Source organism: Haliaeetus leucocephalus, unplaced genomic scaffold (genome assembly GCF_000737465.1).
Source record: "Haliaeetus leucocephalus isolate CR32 unplaced genomic scaffold, Haliaeetus_leucocephalus-4.0 Scaffold184, whole genome shotgun sequence".
NCBI lineage: Eukaryota > Metazoa > Chordata > Aves > Accipitriformes > Accipitridae > Haliaeetus > Haliaeetus leucocephalus.
In genome coordinates this window covers 6242944-6257113 of record NW_010972620.1, presented here as the reverse complement: position 1 = coordinate 6257113, position 14170 = coordinate 6242944, and the positions used below count along the sequence as shown (strand labels likewise).

At 37.7% G+C, this 14170-nt stretch overlaps 1 protein-coding gene across 1 annotated transcript in view; it reads left to right on the top strand.

Moving 5' to 3' along the window:
• The first annotated feature begins 2326 nt into the window (after positions 1–2326).
• Positions 2327–14170, top strand: part of SHOC2 (soc-2 suppressor of clear homolog (C. elegans)) — a 39627-nt gene continuing 27783 nt past the window's right edge. Inside the window, exon 1 of the mRNA XM_010564745.1 lies at positions 2327–3259. Within this exon, the coding sequence (XP_010563047.1) occupies positions 2557–3259 (703 nt within the window). The 5' untranslated portion in view covers positions 2327–2556. The remainder of the gene's footprint in view (positions 3260–14170) is intronic.

The following is a 14170-nucleotide window of genomic DNA, read 5'->3' as shown; positions in this document are numbered from 1 at the left end:
AGGGAACACCCCCCCCCCCCCCCCCCCCCTTTTTTAGGTGCAATTAAAGTAATTGCTAACGAAGACAGTGAAATGCGTGCAGATTATTTGGAGTGTTCGCACTACCAAGCTGCTTTCAGCAGTACTAATCTCCAGCCGTCTTTCCTTTTTGAGGCTCTTTCAAAACCTCCTTCAGCTGCAGTGCACATAAGAAATGAAACAAATCTCTTGGCAGGTCCTAAATTTGATTAAACTGAAAGCTCATGAAAGCAGCAGCCCTTTGAGTATTTTGCACTTCAGGGGCTTGATGTGGAGCAGTAGCTGTCTGGCACTGCTGCATGGCTGAGTTTTCTGTGTATTATCAGAATTTAGAAACTGTGTTAGTTCTCAATTCTTTGTGTTACCTTTCATACTGAAAACAAGTTGTCAGGCATTTCAGGCTCCCACCCTTTAGTCAGCTGTGTTTTTGCATTTGGAGTCATTACATTTCCTATTGCTGGAGTTCTACAAGCACGCAGATTATAAAGTGCTGAGAACAAGTTTTAAAATATAATGTAGTGAGGTTGGTAATCCTGAGGACAGATTGGTTAATGGATGGTGTAAAAGCTGTGTGGAAATCTTAAGGATGCAGTAAGGATCTGGCTCATGTTGCCTTAGAGAGCTCTGCATTGGAGACAATTTCCAATTTAAAAGCTGTTGTTGCTTGCTGCTGCTAGCAAACAGCCATGGTCCTTTACAACAGAGTTGTCCAGAACACAGTAACTGGAGACAGTAGGGTTTTTTGATATTACGGGGTTTGTAGCACACACTTGGTGGTACTGCAGCAGTAATTAATCAGGGTGAAGGACTGGAAGCCATCTCCTGGGGGAGGTTCTCTTGTGAGCTTTGTTACTGAACAGCTTGATTTGCAGCTGAGGTAAAGTGGCTTGCCCTTCTTACTGTCCTTAAATAGAATTTCTTTACATTTTTTTTTTTAATGAGAACGAATATATTGAGCAAAGCGTGCTCCTTTGTGTTCTCCAAGCATGTGTTTACACTTGAAAGCAAGCATACGTAGCATAACTGTGTAATTAAAAATAGTTACTTGAGCTTTGCTAAAAAATGTTTGTATTTCTACTACTTTCTGATGGCTTAAGTATGCAAAATATTATTTAATTGGTTTTTGATTATGAGCTTTATGAACTTGTGCAGAAGATGGAATGCCAGGACAGTGACACAGCTCTTGTGGAGGTTTTAAGGGTATTTTAATGTAACTCAGGTGGCTGGGGAAACAATTCTGAGCTACAAACTTTCTTCATCAGTGAATGCTGCGTAACAAAGGAAGGTTGGTTCAAGGCTAAAAGGTGGACTAATATGGAGACGTGAAATTATTGTTGCCATTGATTGACCATTTATTTTCTTTCACAAAGACAACATTTAAAAACCTCTCCAGAGTATTCAGAATTGTGAAGTTCTAGAGCATGTCATGTGTTTTGAATTGAAACATGAAGCAAAGCTACTTTCTATAAGATGCATGATGATTTTGTAAAAATGTAAATGGGGTTCTATAGGTTTCAGACGTCTGTTCACTTACTAGGCTGCATTGTAGTCATTGAGGGGGAAAATTCAAGATACTGTCTAAAGATATGTTATATCCTACTCTCATGAGAAATTCCTTCATAATTTTGCTTGTCTTGAAGCATAATATATTATTTCTTTTGAGCTTTCAATTAACTTTTTGATAGGTTTATTTTAAAAATCCTCGTGTTTGCATCTTCAAAGCATGTGAAGTTGGTGACAAAGTTCTGCTCCATGTTAAAAGCAGAGACCTGTGCTTCAGAGCTGGTCAGATGTGAGATCTCGAGGCGAAGTGTTTGTGTTACAGTAGCGTATTAGATTTCACTGTAGATCGAATTGAGACTCTTTTGTGCTGAAAGAATAAGGCTGTACAGGTTTGTTTGAAGAGGTAGGCACTTAAAATTATAGCAGATCTTTATTAACTGATTGGGCTTGGAGTGGAGAGAGAATATTCATGTTGATGACGTGTTATGCTAAGAACTAGCTAAAACGTAAGGTGGCGACTCAAATGTAGTACTGAAGGTAGTGTTATGTTTAAGAATTGTAATTTTTTTTTTCCTCATGTATACTAATTAGTATAGCTCTTCTACCACAGTGGGTCTTCTGAGCAATATGTGTAGTATTTTTGTTTTAGCACTGGGTTTTTCATTGACATTTGAAGAGAAGGACAAATCATTAACCTGAGTTAGTTGTGCATAGGCTTGTTGTAGAAACATTCAACATTTAACTGGAAGTTAAGTTTTATATTTACACTAACTTTGGCTTCTCTTCTCTCTATGTGACAGAAATACTAATACGGAGCGTTTGACCTTCTAATCTCTACAGCTGAATCTCCTGATACCAGGATTAGGAAAGAGTGCCTTCAGAACCAATATGTAGCAAATGGGTATCACACCTATGAAGCTCCTCCCTTGGTTCAATGCTTGCATGTTTTAAGGATCCTTGTCGCCTCAGCAGTGAATTGTTCTTGTGAACTTCAGAAACAGATTTCATGTGGTGCTTGCTAAACGTTGAGTCACCATGAGTAGTAATCTAGGAAAAGAAAAGGACTGTAAAGAGAAGGATCCAAAAGTCCCATCGTCAAAAGAAAGGGAGAAGGAGGCCAAAGCCTCTGGAGGATTTGGGAAAGACAGCAAAGAAAAGGAGCCTAAGACCAAAGGGAAAGATGCCAAAGATGGAAAGAAGGACTCCAGTAGCACGCAGCCTGGGGTAGCTTTTTCAGTGGACAATACGATAAAAAGACCTAATCCAGCCACAGGTACCCGCAAAAAATCCAGCAATGCTGAAGTGATCAAAGAGCTAAATAAATGCCGGGAAGAGAATTCAATGCGCTTGGACTTGTCCAAGAGGTCTATACACATGCTTCCATCAGCTATCAAAGAGCTAACGCAGTTAACAGAACTTTATTTATACAGTAATAAACTGCAGTCCCTACCGGCAGAGGTGGGCTGTCTTGTGAACCTGATGACACTGGCCCTGAGTGAAAACTCACTTACCAGTTTGCCTGACTCTCTTGATAACTTGAAGAAACTGCGCATGCTTGACCTGCGGCATAACAAGCTTAGAGAAATCCCTTCGGTGGTGTATAGGCTAAGCTCTCTCGCCACTCTTTACCTACGCTTTAATCGTATAACTACTGTGGAAAAGGATATCAAAAACTTGTCAAAACTCACCATGCTTAGCATACGAGAGAACAAAATCAAGCAACTACCTGCTGAAATTGGTAAGCAATTACACTGATTGAAAGTTTAATTCTATGCTTATGTTCATTTTGCAATTCAGTTAAGTATATGTAAACTGCTACTTCTCCAGGTGCCCTTCTCCATTTAAAACTTCATAAAATTATGCTCATGATCATACTGTTGCAATGTTAGCTTATATTGAGAGTAATCAATACCTTGGATAGATATATATTTTTAAATAACAAAAGCCCTTTTTTTTCATCTGTCATCTTAAAATCAGATGTATCTTGTTTTCATCTTTGCCTTGTGCTTTCACATATTGTGTCTTCAGAGCCCAGATGGTTTAAAAAAAAAAAAAAAAGATACAGGGGCATATTTCATTTTAAGATTTCTTTATAAATCATTTATGAACTGTTGCAAGTTATAAACACATTATGGGTGTGTTACAGAGGGGTGTGACCACAGTAATACAAGGTAGAATGGGTAGCTCCATGCTATTACCATGAGTAAGCTGTTGGATGCTCTAACAGTTAATAATGTAGGTTAATGATTTGTGAAAGCCTCTACCTTTTATAAGTCACAAATGTATTAATACATGGATTCTTAATATAAAGTGACCAAATGTTATATGCATGGCTGATGATTCTTATGACTTTTTAATGAGTAGTATTTGTTTTTACAAATGCCGTTACAAAAGTTTGAAAGATGGTGAAATAGTATGGAAGTGGCTTATTAATTTAAATAGTTTATTACAAAAAATGTGCTGGAATAGCTGTGTATCAAGAACTCCTAAGTTGTTCCTAATAGGTTGTGATTCATGGAAAACATCTCTTTATCACACTGTTTTCAAGCAATATTTGCACAACGTATGTGCCTCATAAAAGGGAGATTCTGTCATCAGTGGTTTTTTTTCTGTGTATCACCAGTTTTTCAAATGCAAGCATAGCTTAGTCCCTTTAGGGCGTGGGGAAACATAAACTTCATGCAGTTAAACTGCTTCGACTTTCTTCAAGTGTGGAAAAAAAACTTGTAAAAGCCCTTGTAATACTGTGAGTAAATAATTCCTGTGCCCTGTTTTTAAAAGGTGATGTGGGACTTTTTCCTGTTAACCAAGCCAGTGTGTGAGTATGTTAAGTATTACTGAAGTTGGCCTCTATGCTCACTAATTTTGCAAAGCCTGGGAAATGCTCTTGTTTGGATCCCTAGTAGATGTTTTTCAAACCAGCAGTGTTTGCCTCTTTCTTCTGCACCTTGATAGGAAAGATACATAAGATAAGGAACTCCTGGGCACGTCTGAAACCTCTAATCACGTTACCAGCAATGTCTGGTACAGACAGCTTCTGTACATGATAACAGGAATGAAGAAATGTAGTGAGGCTGTCAGCTGTTGGTCTGAGTCTTTGGCTCCCTGTAGCAGCTATTGGAATGGATTCTACTCTAGCCACAGAAACACTTTTTTGCTAGGCAAAAATTAAATGGTTAATGTAGTATGTTTTCTGATCAACATGATTTTTGAGTTGGCACGAACATGTCTGCAGTCCTGGGAATTTCTCCTGGGAGAACTAAGGAATTATAATTTTGACCTATTTTGACACTGCAGTTTAAGTCCAACAGCCTCTTTGAATCTTTTACTAATCAAAGAATCATACTGAAAACCATGGGGCTGATGTTTGCCAAAAAATCCGCAAACCCAACATACTGCTTTTTTCCACATATGTTGAAGAAATTGTGGTTGATTTAGCTTGTTGAGCTGTATTACACAATTGTCATTACTTCACCTGGGTCTGTTTGTGGCTCAGTTATTAAATGTAATCTAGCAAAGAGTCAGCGTCTGAGGTTCAACTGGGGATAGTACTGCATAAATTTAAATTAATACTAGTGTGTGAAGAAAAAACTTTTGTGAGATGTTGCATTCTGGTGTTTGGTGTTGCCCTTTAAAAACTTGTTGTAGGTGTGTTTGATACTGCAGACATTGTTGCTGTTGGAACCTCTTTGTTTCTTAACTATTTTGTTTGTTGAATTCTTACAGTTAAGTTTACATTAAAGCATGTAATTTCTGTATGTGTTTGTTCACAATAGTCTTGAAAGTGATCATGTGTAACAGTTTCATGGAGAAATTTAGTAGATGTATGTATCATGAAGGAATATATGTGACTTGCTTCTTTCTTGCATTTTTTTTTTATTCATGTCTTGGTACACATACAGGCAGTGTTCTCGGTTCTTTATCAAACCCTAGCTTGAGAACATTAACTACTTCACTTCTGTCGTTGTATCCAGCAGTTAGTCATGCCTTTATTTGTATTGTGATAATGCCCATGTTCCTTGTTACGGGTCAGCACCTCATTGTGGGAGGCATTTTAGAAGCACAAATGCAAGACGACTGTCACCCTTATGAAGAATTTCAAAGCGAAATCGCTATGTTCAACAACATCCTTTTTTGATCGAAGTAAATTTCTTTGACTAGGTTGACTGGAATTGAATTGGCTGAAAAATAAATTAATTAAAGGATTTCTAAGTTTAAGTAACACAAATAATTTTAACTGCCAAGACATACAGAACAGGCGTTTGAAAACCTTATTCCTCAAATAGCAAGACCAGACAAGATAGTTTCACTTTTGTAATTGATTTCTACTCACTTTCATGTATCTTTGTTCTAGCACAAAGATCGAATGTTTGAGTTGGAAACACAGCTGAAAAATGAAACTGCTGAGAAATGTATTTCTTACTTTCCAATGGAATTTCTCTGTTTCTTTAAACACTTGTTATTTCTCTGCATTTTACATGTGCACTTTAAAAAAAACTTGCCTTTTAAGTCTCAATGATTTTAATCCCTTGTACATTTATAATGCAGTTCCTAAATACTATATGCAAGCAAACACTAAGTAACACAGAAATTTTTGTTGCTGCAAAGCGGGAAGTAAAATGAGGCCATTATCTTTTATAAAGCAATATCATGCAGAGCATTTCAAATTCTTTTTGAAAATACCCCATTGTTCTAAGGCCTAAGGCTCACATGTCTGGTGGTAAGCTAGTGTGCTTGTTCATATTTTTAAAAATTCAAAGCTTATGTAACCTGCTGACTTGTCCAGTAAGGAAGAGTCTTGCAGCAGTTAGCTTCTATGTGTTCATGTTGCTAATCTGGTGTGCAACTAAGTGAAGAATCCTGGGTTTTCTTTACTTTGTCTTTTGGAGGTAGATGTGCTACAAAAGGTTGCCCTGGACAGAAAAAAAAAAAAAATTAAACGCCCAGACTTCAGCTTGAAAGATCAGATATTGCTACTGTTCCCTCAAAGAGCCAGCATTGAGTGTGATGGAATTAAAGTCTTACCCTGGTGCAAGAGACTTGTGATGGCTTTCACTACCACTGAACACAAAATACCAGTTCTGTATAGTTGTAAAAGGCTTTCCAACTTTAGGACCTTGCTGCTTCAAAATAAAGGGACACCTGATTTATAAGCAATCATCCCATTTGATTACTTTTCTAGGAGTCTTTAGTCTCCAGCCTTATAAAAGAAGTTTATTTTCCTTCTACTCCCATTGAAAGAAATTGAAAGTATGGCCTGGAGTCTTAAGTGCTTTGATATTTGAGACCTTTCTTCCAACACCCAATATGTCTACGACTAGTTGATTTTTGTGCCAGTGATGTTTCACTGTTCTTAGATGCAGCAGTTTCCCTTTGTTGCTTACATTTGCTCTCCCACTGTATGTGCCAACAGCAGTCATATCTTCTCCCAGCCCTTACTCAGACCACAATGTTTAGTCTTGCATAAAATCTCCATTCCTTCTGTCACCCTGCTATCCATTTTCTGTGTTGTCTCATGTTTTGAATGCTGAGCATGCTTGATTAGTTTGAATATACTGTTCCAGATTCCAGATAAGAGTTTCCCCCTTTGTGCTTGAGAAAACCCTGTCTGTGCATCTGGATCACATTGCAACTGTGTTAGACTTACCATACAAATACTCTTGTGACCATGTAAGACATACACCCTTTGCCTTCTCTGTTCTCCTTCTCTGCCAGAGGTCAACCCTGAGATCCTAGTAGAAACGTGCTCTTTTTTACACTACTAAATTTCATATAGTTTCCATTATTTTTAGTTGCCTGTTTTCTTCCAGTGCCTCTAGCTTTCTAGAAAACCCTTGCTTTCTGACTATGTCATTGCTGAAGACACAAGATTGGTCCTGAGGTGGTTTCTTAAGAGTCCTGGAGAGGTAACCTCCACCCAAGCTGATATTTTACTTTTAGTTCTGTTATGTCCATAGCAAGTTCTAGTCAATTCCTCAGGTATCTAGACATCTACTGGTCACCTGAGTCTCCTAGTTATTTTCTGCATGCTACTACATCAGACATCTTCATGGAGTCTAGGCTGACTAGACTGAATAAACTAGATTTTCCATATTTTTGTAGAAAACTGTTAACTCTTTATGCCAAACTAATTTACTGATATTTTTTCAAATCACTTTTTATTTGTCTCTGGTTTTATGACTTTTACTTTCATGTCTTTTGTTAATGTTTCCTGCAAATTCTGTTGGTCTGCATAGTGTTTAGATGACTGTGAGGTCATCAGAATCTCCCCTTGTTATTTCTCCTATCTTAGATTTTTGAATTGGTAGTCTCTAATCCTATGGTAGTGTTCCTTGTTTGATAGATGACATGTAAAAATTATACTGCTGGTCATGTGATTTCAAAATAAGTTTCTAGAAATGCTTATCTAGAACATCTACTGCTTGCTGTGCAAGCATACAGTATTAATATTTGTTAGATTCCTTTTAGGGAACCTGAAACTAAAATGTTTCTTAAAAGCCTGAGTGAAGGTAAAACATTTAACAAGATATTGTTTGCAAAACACATAGTTGATCAGATTTTAAGTGGTCTTGAAAACTGCTTTAAAACAACTGACCTGTTATGGTGTGTATTGTCTTGAGGAAAACCTAGAAGAGGTGAAACCTACCAGCACTGAGCTGCTGGGAAGCAATCTAAAGTTTGGTTCTATTTTGGGCTTTAAACTGCCTTTAGTAGTTAAACACCACAAACTTAAATGAGGTGACTACACTGGGGGAAAAGTTGCTTTGCATTTAAAAGAAACGTTTTAGTAAGAAAGAGGAAGTGTTATGATATGTAGTTAGTAAACAGATGTGTGTGTTTCTAGTCTTTTTTCCCACCAGAATGCAGTACCTCTCATTCCCTTGCATCCAGTTGCTTTACTATAGGTAGGATGATGACAATAAGGTTTCCTGTCTTTTCAGTATTCAGAAGGGTTTTTAATTTTAAATAGTAATTTACTCAACTGAACTCGCTCAGTAAACCAAAAAATGAAGAAAAAATTATCTGTACTTTGAAAGAAGACATTCTTTTAGTAACTTGGCAAATCCAGGTTCCAGGTACCTAGCAAATCATTGCTACTAGTCATTTATTGGACTTCTCTTAACACTTTTCCAGCAACATATATATTGCTTCTACATTTTTAATGTGATTGGAATGATTTTAATAGACTGCATAGTAAGCTGAGGTCTTGATATGCATTGTTATATTTTCAAATATAAATAGATTTGTTTGAATAAGATCTAAAAATACTTAAAAATCCATTAAACTGAAAACATATTCTGAGGTTTGTTTTTTTTTTTTAAATCTTTTTTTTTTTTTTTTTTGCATGTTTAGCCAAAAGCTCTGTTCAAGAGTAGCTGAATTAGGGGGAGTTTTCGTGAAATCGCTGTGCTGGTGTGTAACAGCTTCCTGATGCTGAAAGGGCCAGTGTCCACTCCCCTCCTCACAGCTTCCCAGCTGCTCCTTCTGCCTCCTTCATCTGAGCTGTTCCTTGGTGAGGTGATTTATCTCACTAAACTAACAGAAGAATATTAATGGTTTTGCTACTTTTTGTTGTCTATTACTTTAGTTAGTTGAAAACAGTGAAGTTTCAGATAAGACTGGAACTGGTGTAGGAGGAGGAGTGGGAAAGCATGAACTGGAACAGGGAGAGCAGGACGGCCACTTTTGCCTGCACTGACCTGTTAAATCAGCTTGGCTTGCTGCAGCTCACTTGTGAAACCTCGCAGGTAGGATTGCTCATGTTGTATAAAAGCACGTGAAGTGCACTGCAAGTGGTTTGAAGGATGGATTACTGTCTGCAGAGAGCCATTGAAAATGTGTCGGATTATATTTTCAGAATCTCTTTTTCTTCCTTTTCTGCCTGCTTTCCGTGTCTTGTTCCACAAAACCCTGTGTAGCCTATTGGAGTCCTGGTAGCACCAGCTTAGCCCTACCTTCCTGAAGCAATTTTTTGTTACGTTTTTATGTATAGTGGTGAGAATTCATTGATGCAAGTTTCTTGATGGCAAAGTTACTCTATGTTGCTCTTTGTGAACCTGGTCTTCTTGCACCCTACCCAACAGTGGTGATAAATTTTCAGAGTGAATCTTGCCCAGTATCCTGCTTCTGACTGTAGCCCTAAGCAAACTCTGCATCAAAACAGGGTAAGTATATATACATGAGGCTTAACCTGACTTCTTTCCCAGATCCAGCTATTTTCATATCAGTGATTTCCTGAGTCTGGTGCAGCTTGTCTTTTTAGTAATTCTCAGTAGACTCCTCTTCCAAAGGCTTGACCATTTTTTTTCCTTTAAACTCCTATAAACACTTTGCATCCTTAGCAAGGTCCACAAGTTTGCTTTGAACATTATTCTTGACTAAAAGTTCACTGTTATGCAGATGTTGAATATAGATACATACCGAGTGCAAAAGCAGAACTTACCTATTCACTTGGCTGTTGAATCTCCGGTGGCATCCACGAAATAAAACCTTAATGGAAAGGTTTCCATGTGGAAGCTTTGCCAAAACACAGTCTGGAGGGATAATTGTGGAAATGAGTTCACAAGGTGGACTCCAGCTTAATCACCATATCTGGTAAATTGTCCATTCTACTGAGATCAAGAAGTTGAAGATAAGAATGGAAGAATGTGAACACTTTGGTGAGTCACAGTCAGTACAAGAAGGATGAAAACCAGAGAAACTGTCTTGGGATGACTCCAAGCAAATGCTTCAATTTGCAGGCTGTTACTTAAGCCATTTGCCTTTCCCGTATCGAGAGTTTTATTGCATTCCTCTGTGTTGTGTTGAAGGAATTGTTATGCACAATCAAGTTGATAATATTTTCTTTGCAAAGACAAGATTGCATCTTATACCAGTTTTGGGTATTTTTGCCGCCTTAGCATACACCTCTTGAATAGAAGTATGTTGTCAACACGGTTGAAATTACTTTTGCGTAGTTTCTGCAAGTTTCTTAAGACTCCAAATATTGTGTTTTCTGTCTGTGAATGCAACTCTTATTCTATGGAGAATCTGGTCAGGGCTGTTCTGCAAGGGAATTATTTTTAGATTGTAATTCAGGGAATCTGCCTACACCAGACTTGGAATGTCTCTGAGACTCTCTTCTGTTCTTCCCTTCCCCCATCTACCCAAGATTTAGATCATTTGTGGTTTCTTCACTACTTTGAAACTCTTTTTCATAACACTTGCACCTGTTTGGTTTTCAGTAGCATAGACAGCAAACCAGATGTGTGCAGCTGCGTCAGTTCATGTCTGCTTACTCCACGCTGAATATAGTGCCTCCTTATTAAATGACTTGTTAGTTGCAAAGCTTTTCAGTGGTGCTTTGAATTTCATTTCCCCTTTTTCTAGCAGACCTGACAATACAAATATTTATTTACATTATTTGTATCTAAGAACCTCTTCTCTGTTTCAGCAGTTTGAAGGAAACCAAATTGTGCTCCTGGGCTTAGTTGGCATGCTAATGTCTACAAACACAGCGGTTGAGAATATTTTTCTATTTTTGTATTCTAATGTGATAAAAGCATGAAGTTGTGAACAGAAGTGGAATAAATATAGGCATTGATACATGTGTGCTGCTCCCTAGAAGTCAGAGAAAATGACTGCTTATTTGATCCAGTTCTGGTTGCTTTCTTGAGCTGCAGCAAGGGTGAAGAACTTGATTTTGGCCGGCTTCAGCTTTGGTGTCTGGGTACTGATTCCTGTGAAAGCTCTTGTGGGGACGCAGTTTCGTCTTGTCAGCTAGTCAAATTCCTCCTGATTACATTTCCTTCAGACTGGCTTTAGGATAATGATTAAGTAGTCCTGCCTTTTTGATCTACTTGCAGAGCTTATTGGTTTGATGCCCCAAGTGTAATTCCAGTAAATACTGACAGCTTGTTAGCAGTCCAGTGTTGGGGTTTTTTTTTGGTTTGGTTTTTTTTTTTTTTTAATATCGACATGGCAATTATTTTAACCATTTGAATACTTTCATAAGTGCTGAACAGAGGGAAATAATCGCTTCCCTCGGGCTGTCCTTGCTAATGCAGCCGGGTAGGTGGTTAGCCTTTATTATTTGAGAGTGAGCACACTTGTTCCACACTGAAAGTAGACAGGATCCAAGATGTGACCCCAGGTTCAGCTTCACCAGGACTGACCAGGGTCCTTCCCTGCAGAGCTGTTTCCTCACTGGCTGGTGTGAGGCTCTACTGCTTTACAGGGTTATTCTGTGCTAGGTGCAAGACTTCACCTTCGTCTTGGCACTTCATGAGGTTCCTCTTGGTTTATTCTACTGCTCAGCTCAAATCCTGCTTTGAGCCCTTGCTAAGACTGTTTCTTCTACATGTTTTACATGTTTAAAATGTTGTTTGAACATGTTTTTAATTTTATTTATATTTGTTACTTTTAGTTATAAACAATAAATAAAAAGCGTTACGCTGTTCTGTCTTGTTGAAGCTTGTTTTAGACCGGATTGAGTCTTTATTTTCAGTTGAGCTTAGCTTCTGTGTTTTTCAGTGGTTCCCATAACTGGGTCCTGTTGCACATTCTGCAAATTCTAGATATTTTACTGTGCTTATTTCTTACTTATATGAATATTTAAACTTTGGTACATAAGTCACTTGTGACCATATAAAAATTACATTCTTTCTACTCAGTAACTCTTCTGTGTAAGTTATAGTTGTGCAGTAATAATGCAAAATAGCTCTGACTGCTTAACTGTTCTTTTGGGCAATTGGTAATGCACAGCAAAAAGTTCAGGCTGTCTGCTACAGCGATGTACTCAAATCTCAGAGAGAGGGAAAAGATTCTGAAACTGTAAAATTGCTTTTAATTTTTTTCTAAAATCAGGACACTTACCCTAAAGAGTTTTAAAGACAGACTAATAATTCTTTTGCCTCCCCCCTCCCAGAAGAGAACCTAGTGAGAGACGAATAACTACCAAAGTTATGGGAACTATCTGTGACTTGTTCCCAGCGTTGCTGATTTTGGATAATTATTCTTTACAAATTAGCTTACAACCAGTATTCTGACACACCAGCCTGAAGTCCCACTAATATTTGCATTCTGCCCTTCCTTGTGCTTTCCATAAGAGTCTTGATCCTCTTGCTGTCTCATCTGGCCCAGGATTTATGATGTCATGAAGGATTTCATAATTTTAAATCTGCTTAAGCATGGACAGGCATGGAGTTAATCCAGTGGAAAACAGGCTATATTACAAATTGTGCTTGCCATCTAAGAGAGTTGCCCACTGAGTGAATTAGTGGTAGGAGACACTGAAGCCTCTCTGCTATTGACCTATACTCTCTGCCTATACAACTGTTAATTTGTGTGTACTTTTACATTTTTTTAATGAAGCTGTATTTTGTTTTTTAAATAGCCAAGAAGAATTTTCAGAGTTATGTAAGTCAGGGCATGTAACTTGGTCCTCTTGTCATAACAGGCTTTCAAGGTTAGCCATGTAATGGGACTGTAATTCTGTCTCATTATGCAGACAACATTAGTCATTTCGTAATGTTGGGGTTTTTCAGCAGGTATATTTAGCTTTGTCATACTATAACATTTAGTCTCGGTACATATGAGAAGAACAGTAAGGTGATTGTTTACCCCACCTTTTTTAAGGATTGTTGAGATGTATTTTTAACAATGTTTTTAACTGGAAGGTGGTTGGGAGTCTTTACAAACTATTTTATTTGAAAAATGCATGTGAATCATCTAAAATTTTTATCTTGTAGAACCTTTTAAAATTTAAGTTTTTAAAACCTACATGATAGGGTGTAACTATTTTGTGAAGACATATTTATAGAGAAACTACTTTATGTATTTCATATAGGCATTACTTCTAATTCAAAATCTTTTATTGTCAAGCCAGCTAGTACATGCAATTTCTATCTGCTTTCTTGGCAGATTTTGAGCTTCAATTCCCTCCCCCGCCCTGTGCAATATAGTATGTAAAAAAAAAAAAAAAAAAAAAGGGGGGGGGGGGGGAAGGCAAAACCCAACCACAAACCCCAGCTCCTTCCTAGTTTATTGTCTGATTGTCCTTAGGATGCTTGTCCCTTCAATGCAGTTGCAAGTAGTCCACAGAGAATCCTTTATTCACTTCTGTGAACTTAAGATTTGTCTATTTTGGCCATTACTTGTGGCGAAAAGAGTTAGTTCATTTTACCTGTGATTAGTATTTCCCTGAAGTAGTGCTTGCCTTACTCCAGTGATTTTGAGTGTTCAAACAGTCCTTTGGTGAAGTGATGCTGGAGTTGTCCACATGGTGAATGGGAATGGGTTTTTCTTTAGTAAACTGCTATATGGGTAAGGCTGATTTTGAGCTGCAGCACATTTCTAGCTGGCGTATTTCTGTTAAATTAAAATACAAATGCGTTTCAGCAAAGGTTATATAGTACACCAGAAAAGAGCAACTGTTTATTCTTTTAATATGAATAAGATCCTCACTCATTAGCCAGTTTTCTTTTTGTATTTGAGCAAATCTTTCTTTTAGGAAAACTTTCTTTCTGATTTTGACATATGCTTCTTGCCCTGGCCAAGCAAAAATGCCAGATTTCAGTTGTATATTGGTGAAACTTCTTTTCATCTTTTTTTGCAAAGCATTTCTTTCAGTACAATTGCCACTGTTCAGACAATAAGATGGACACTTTGA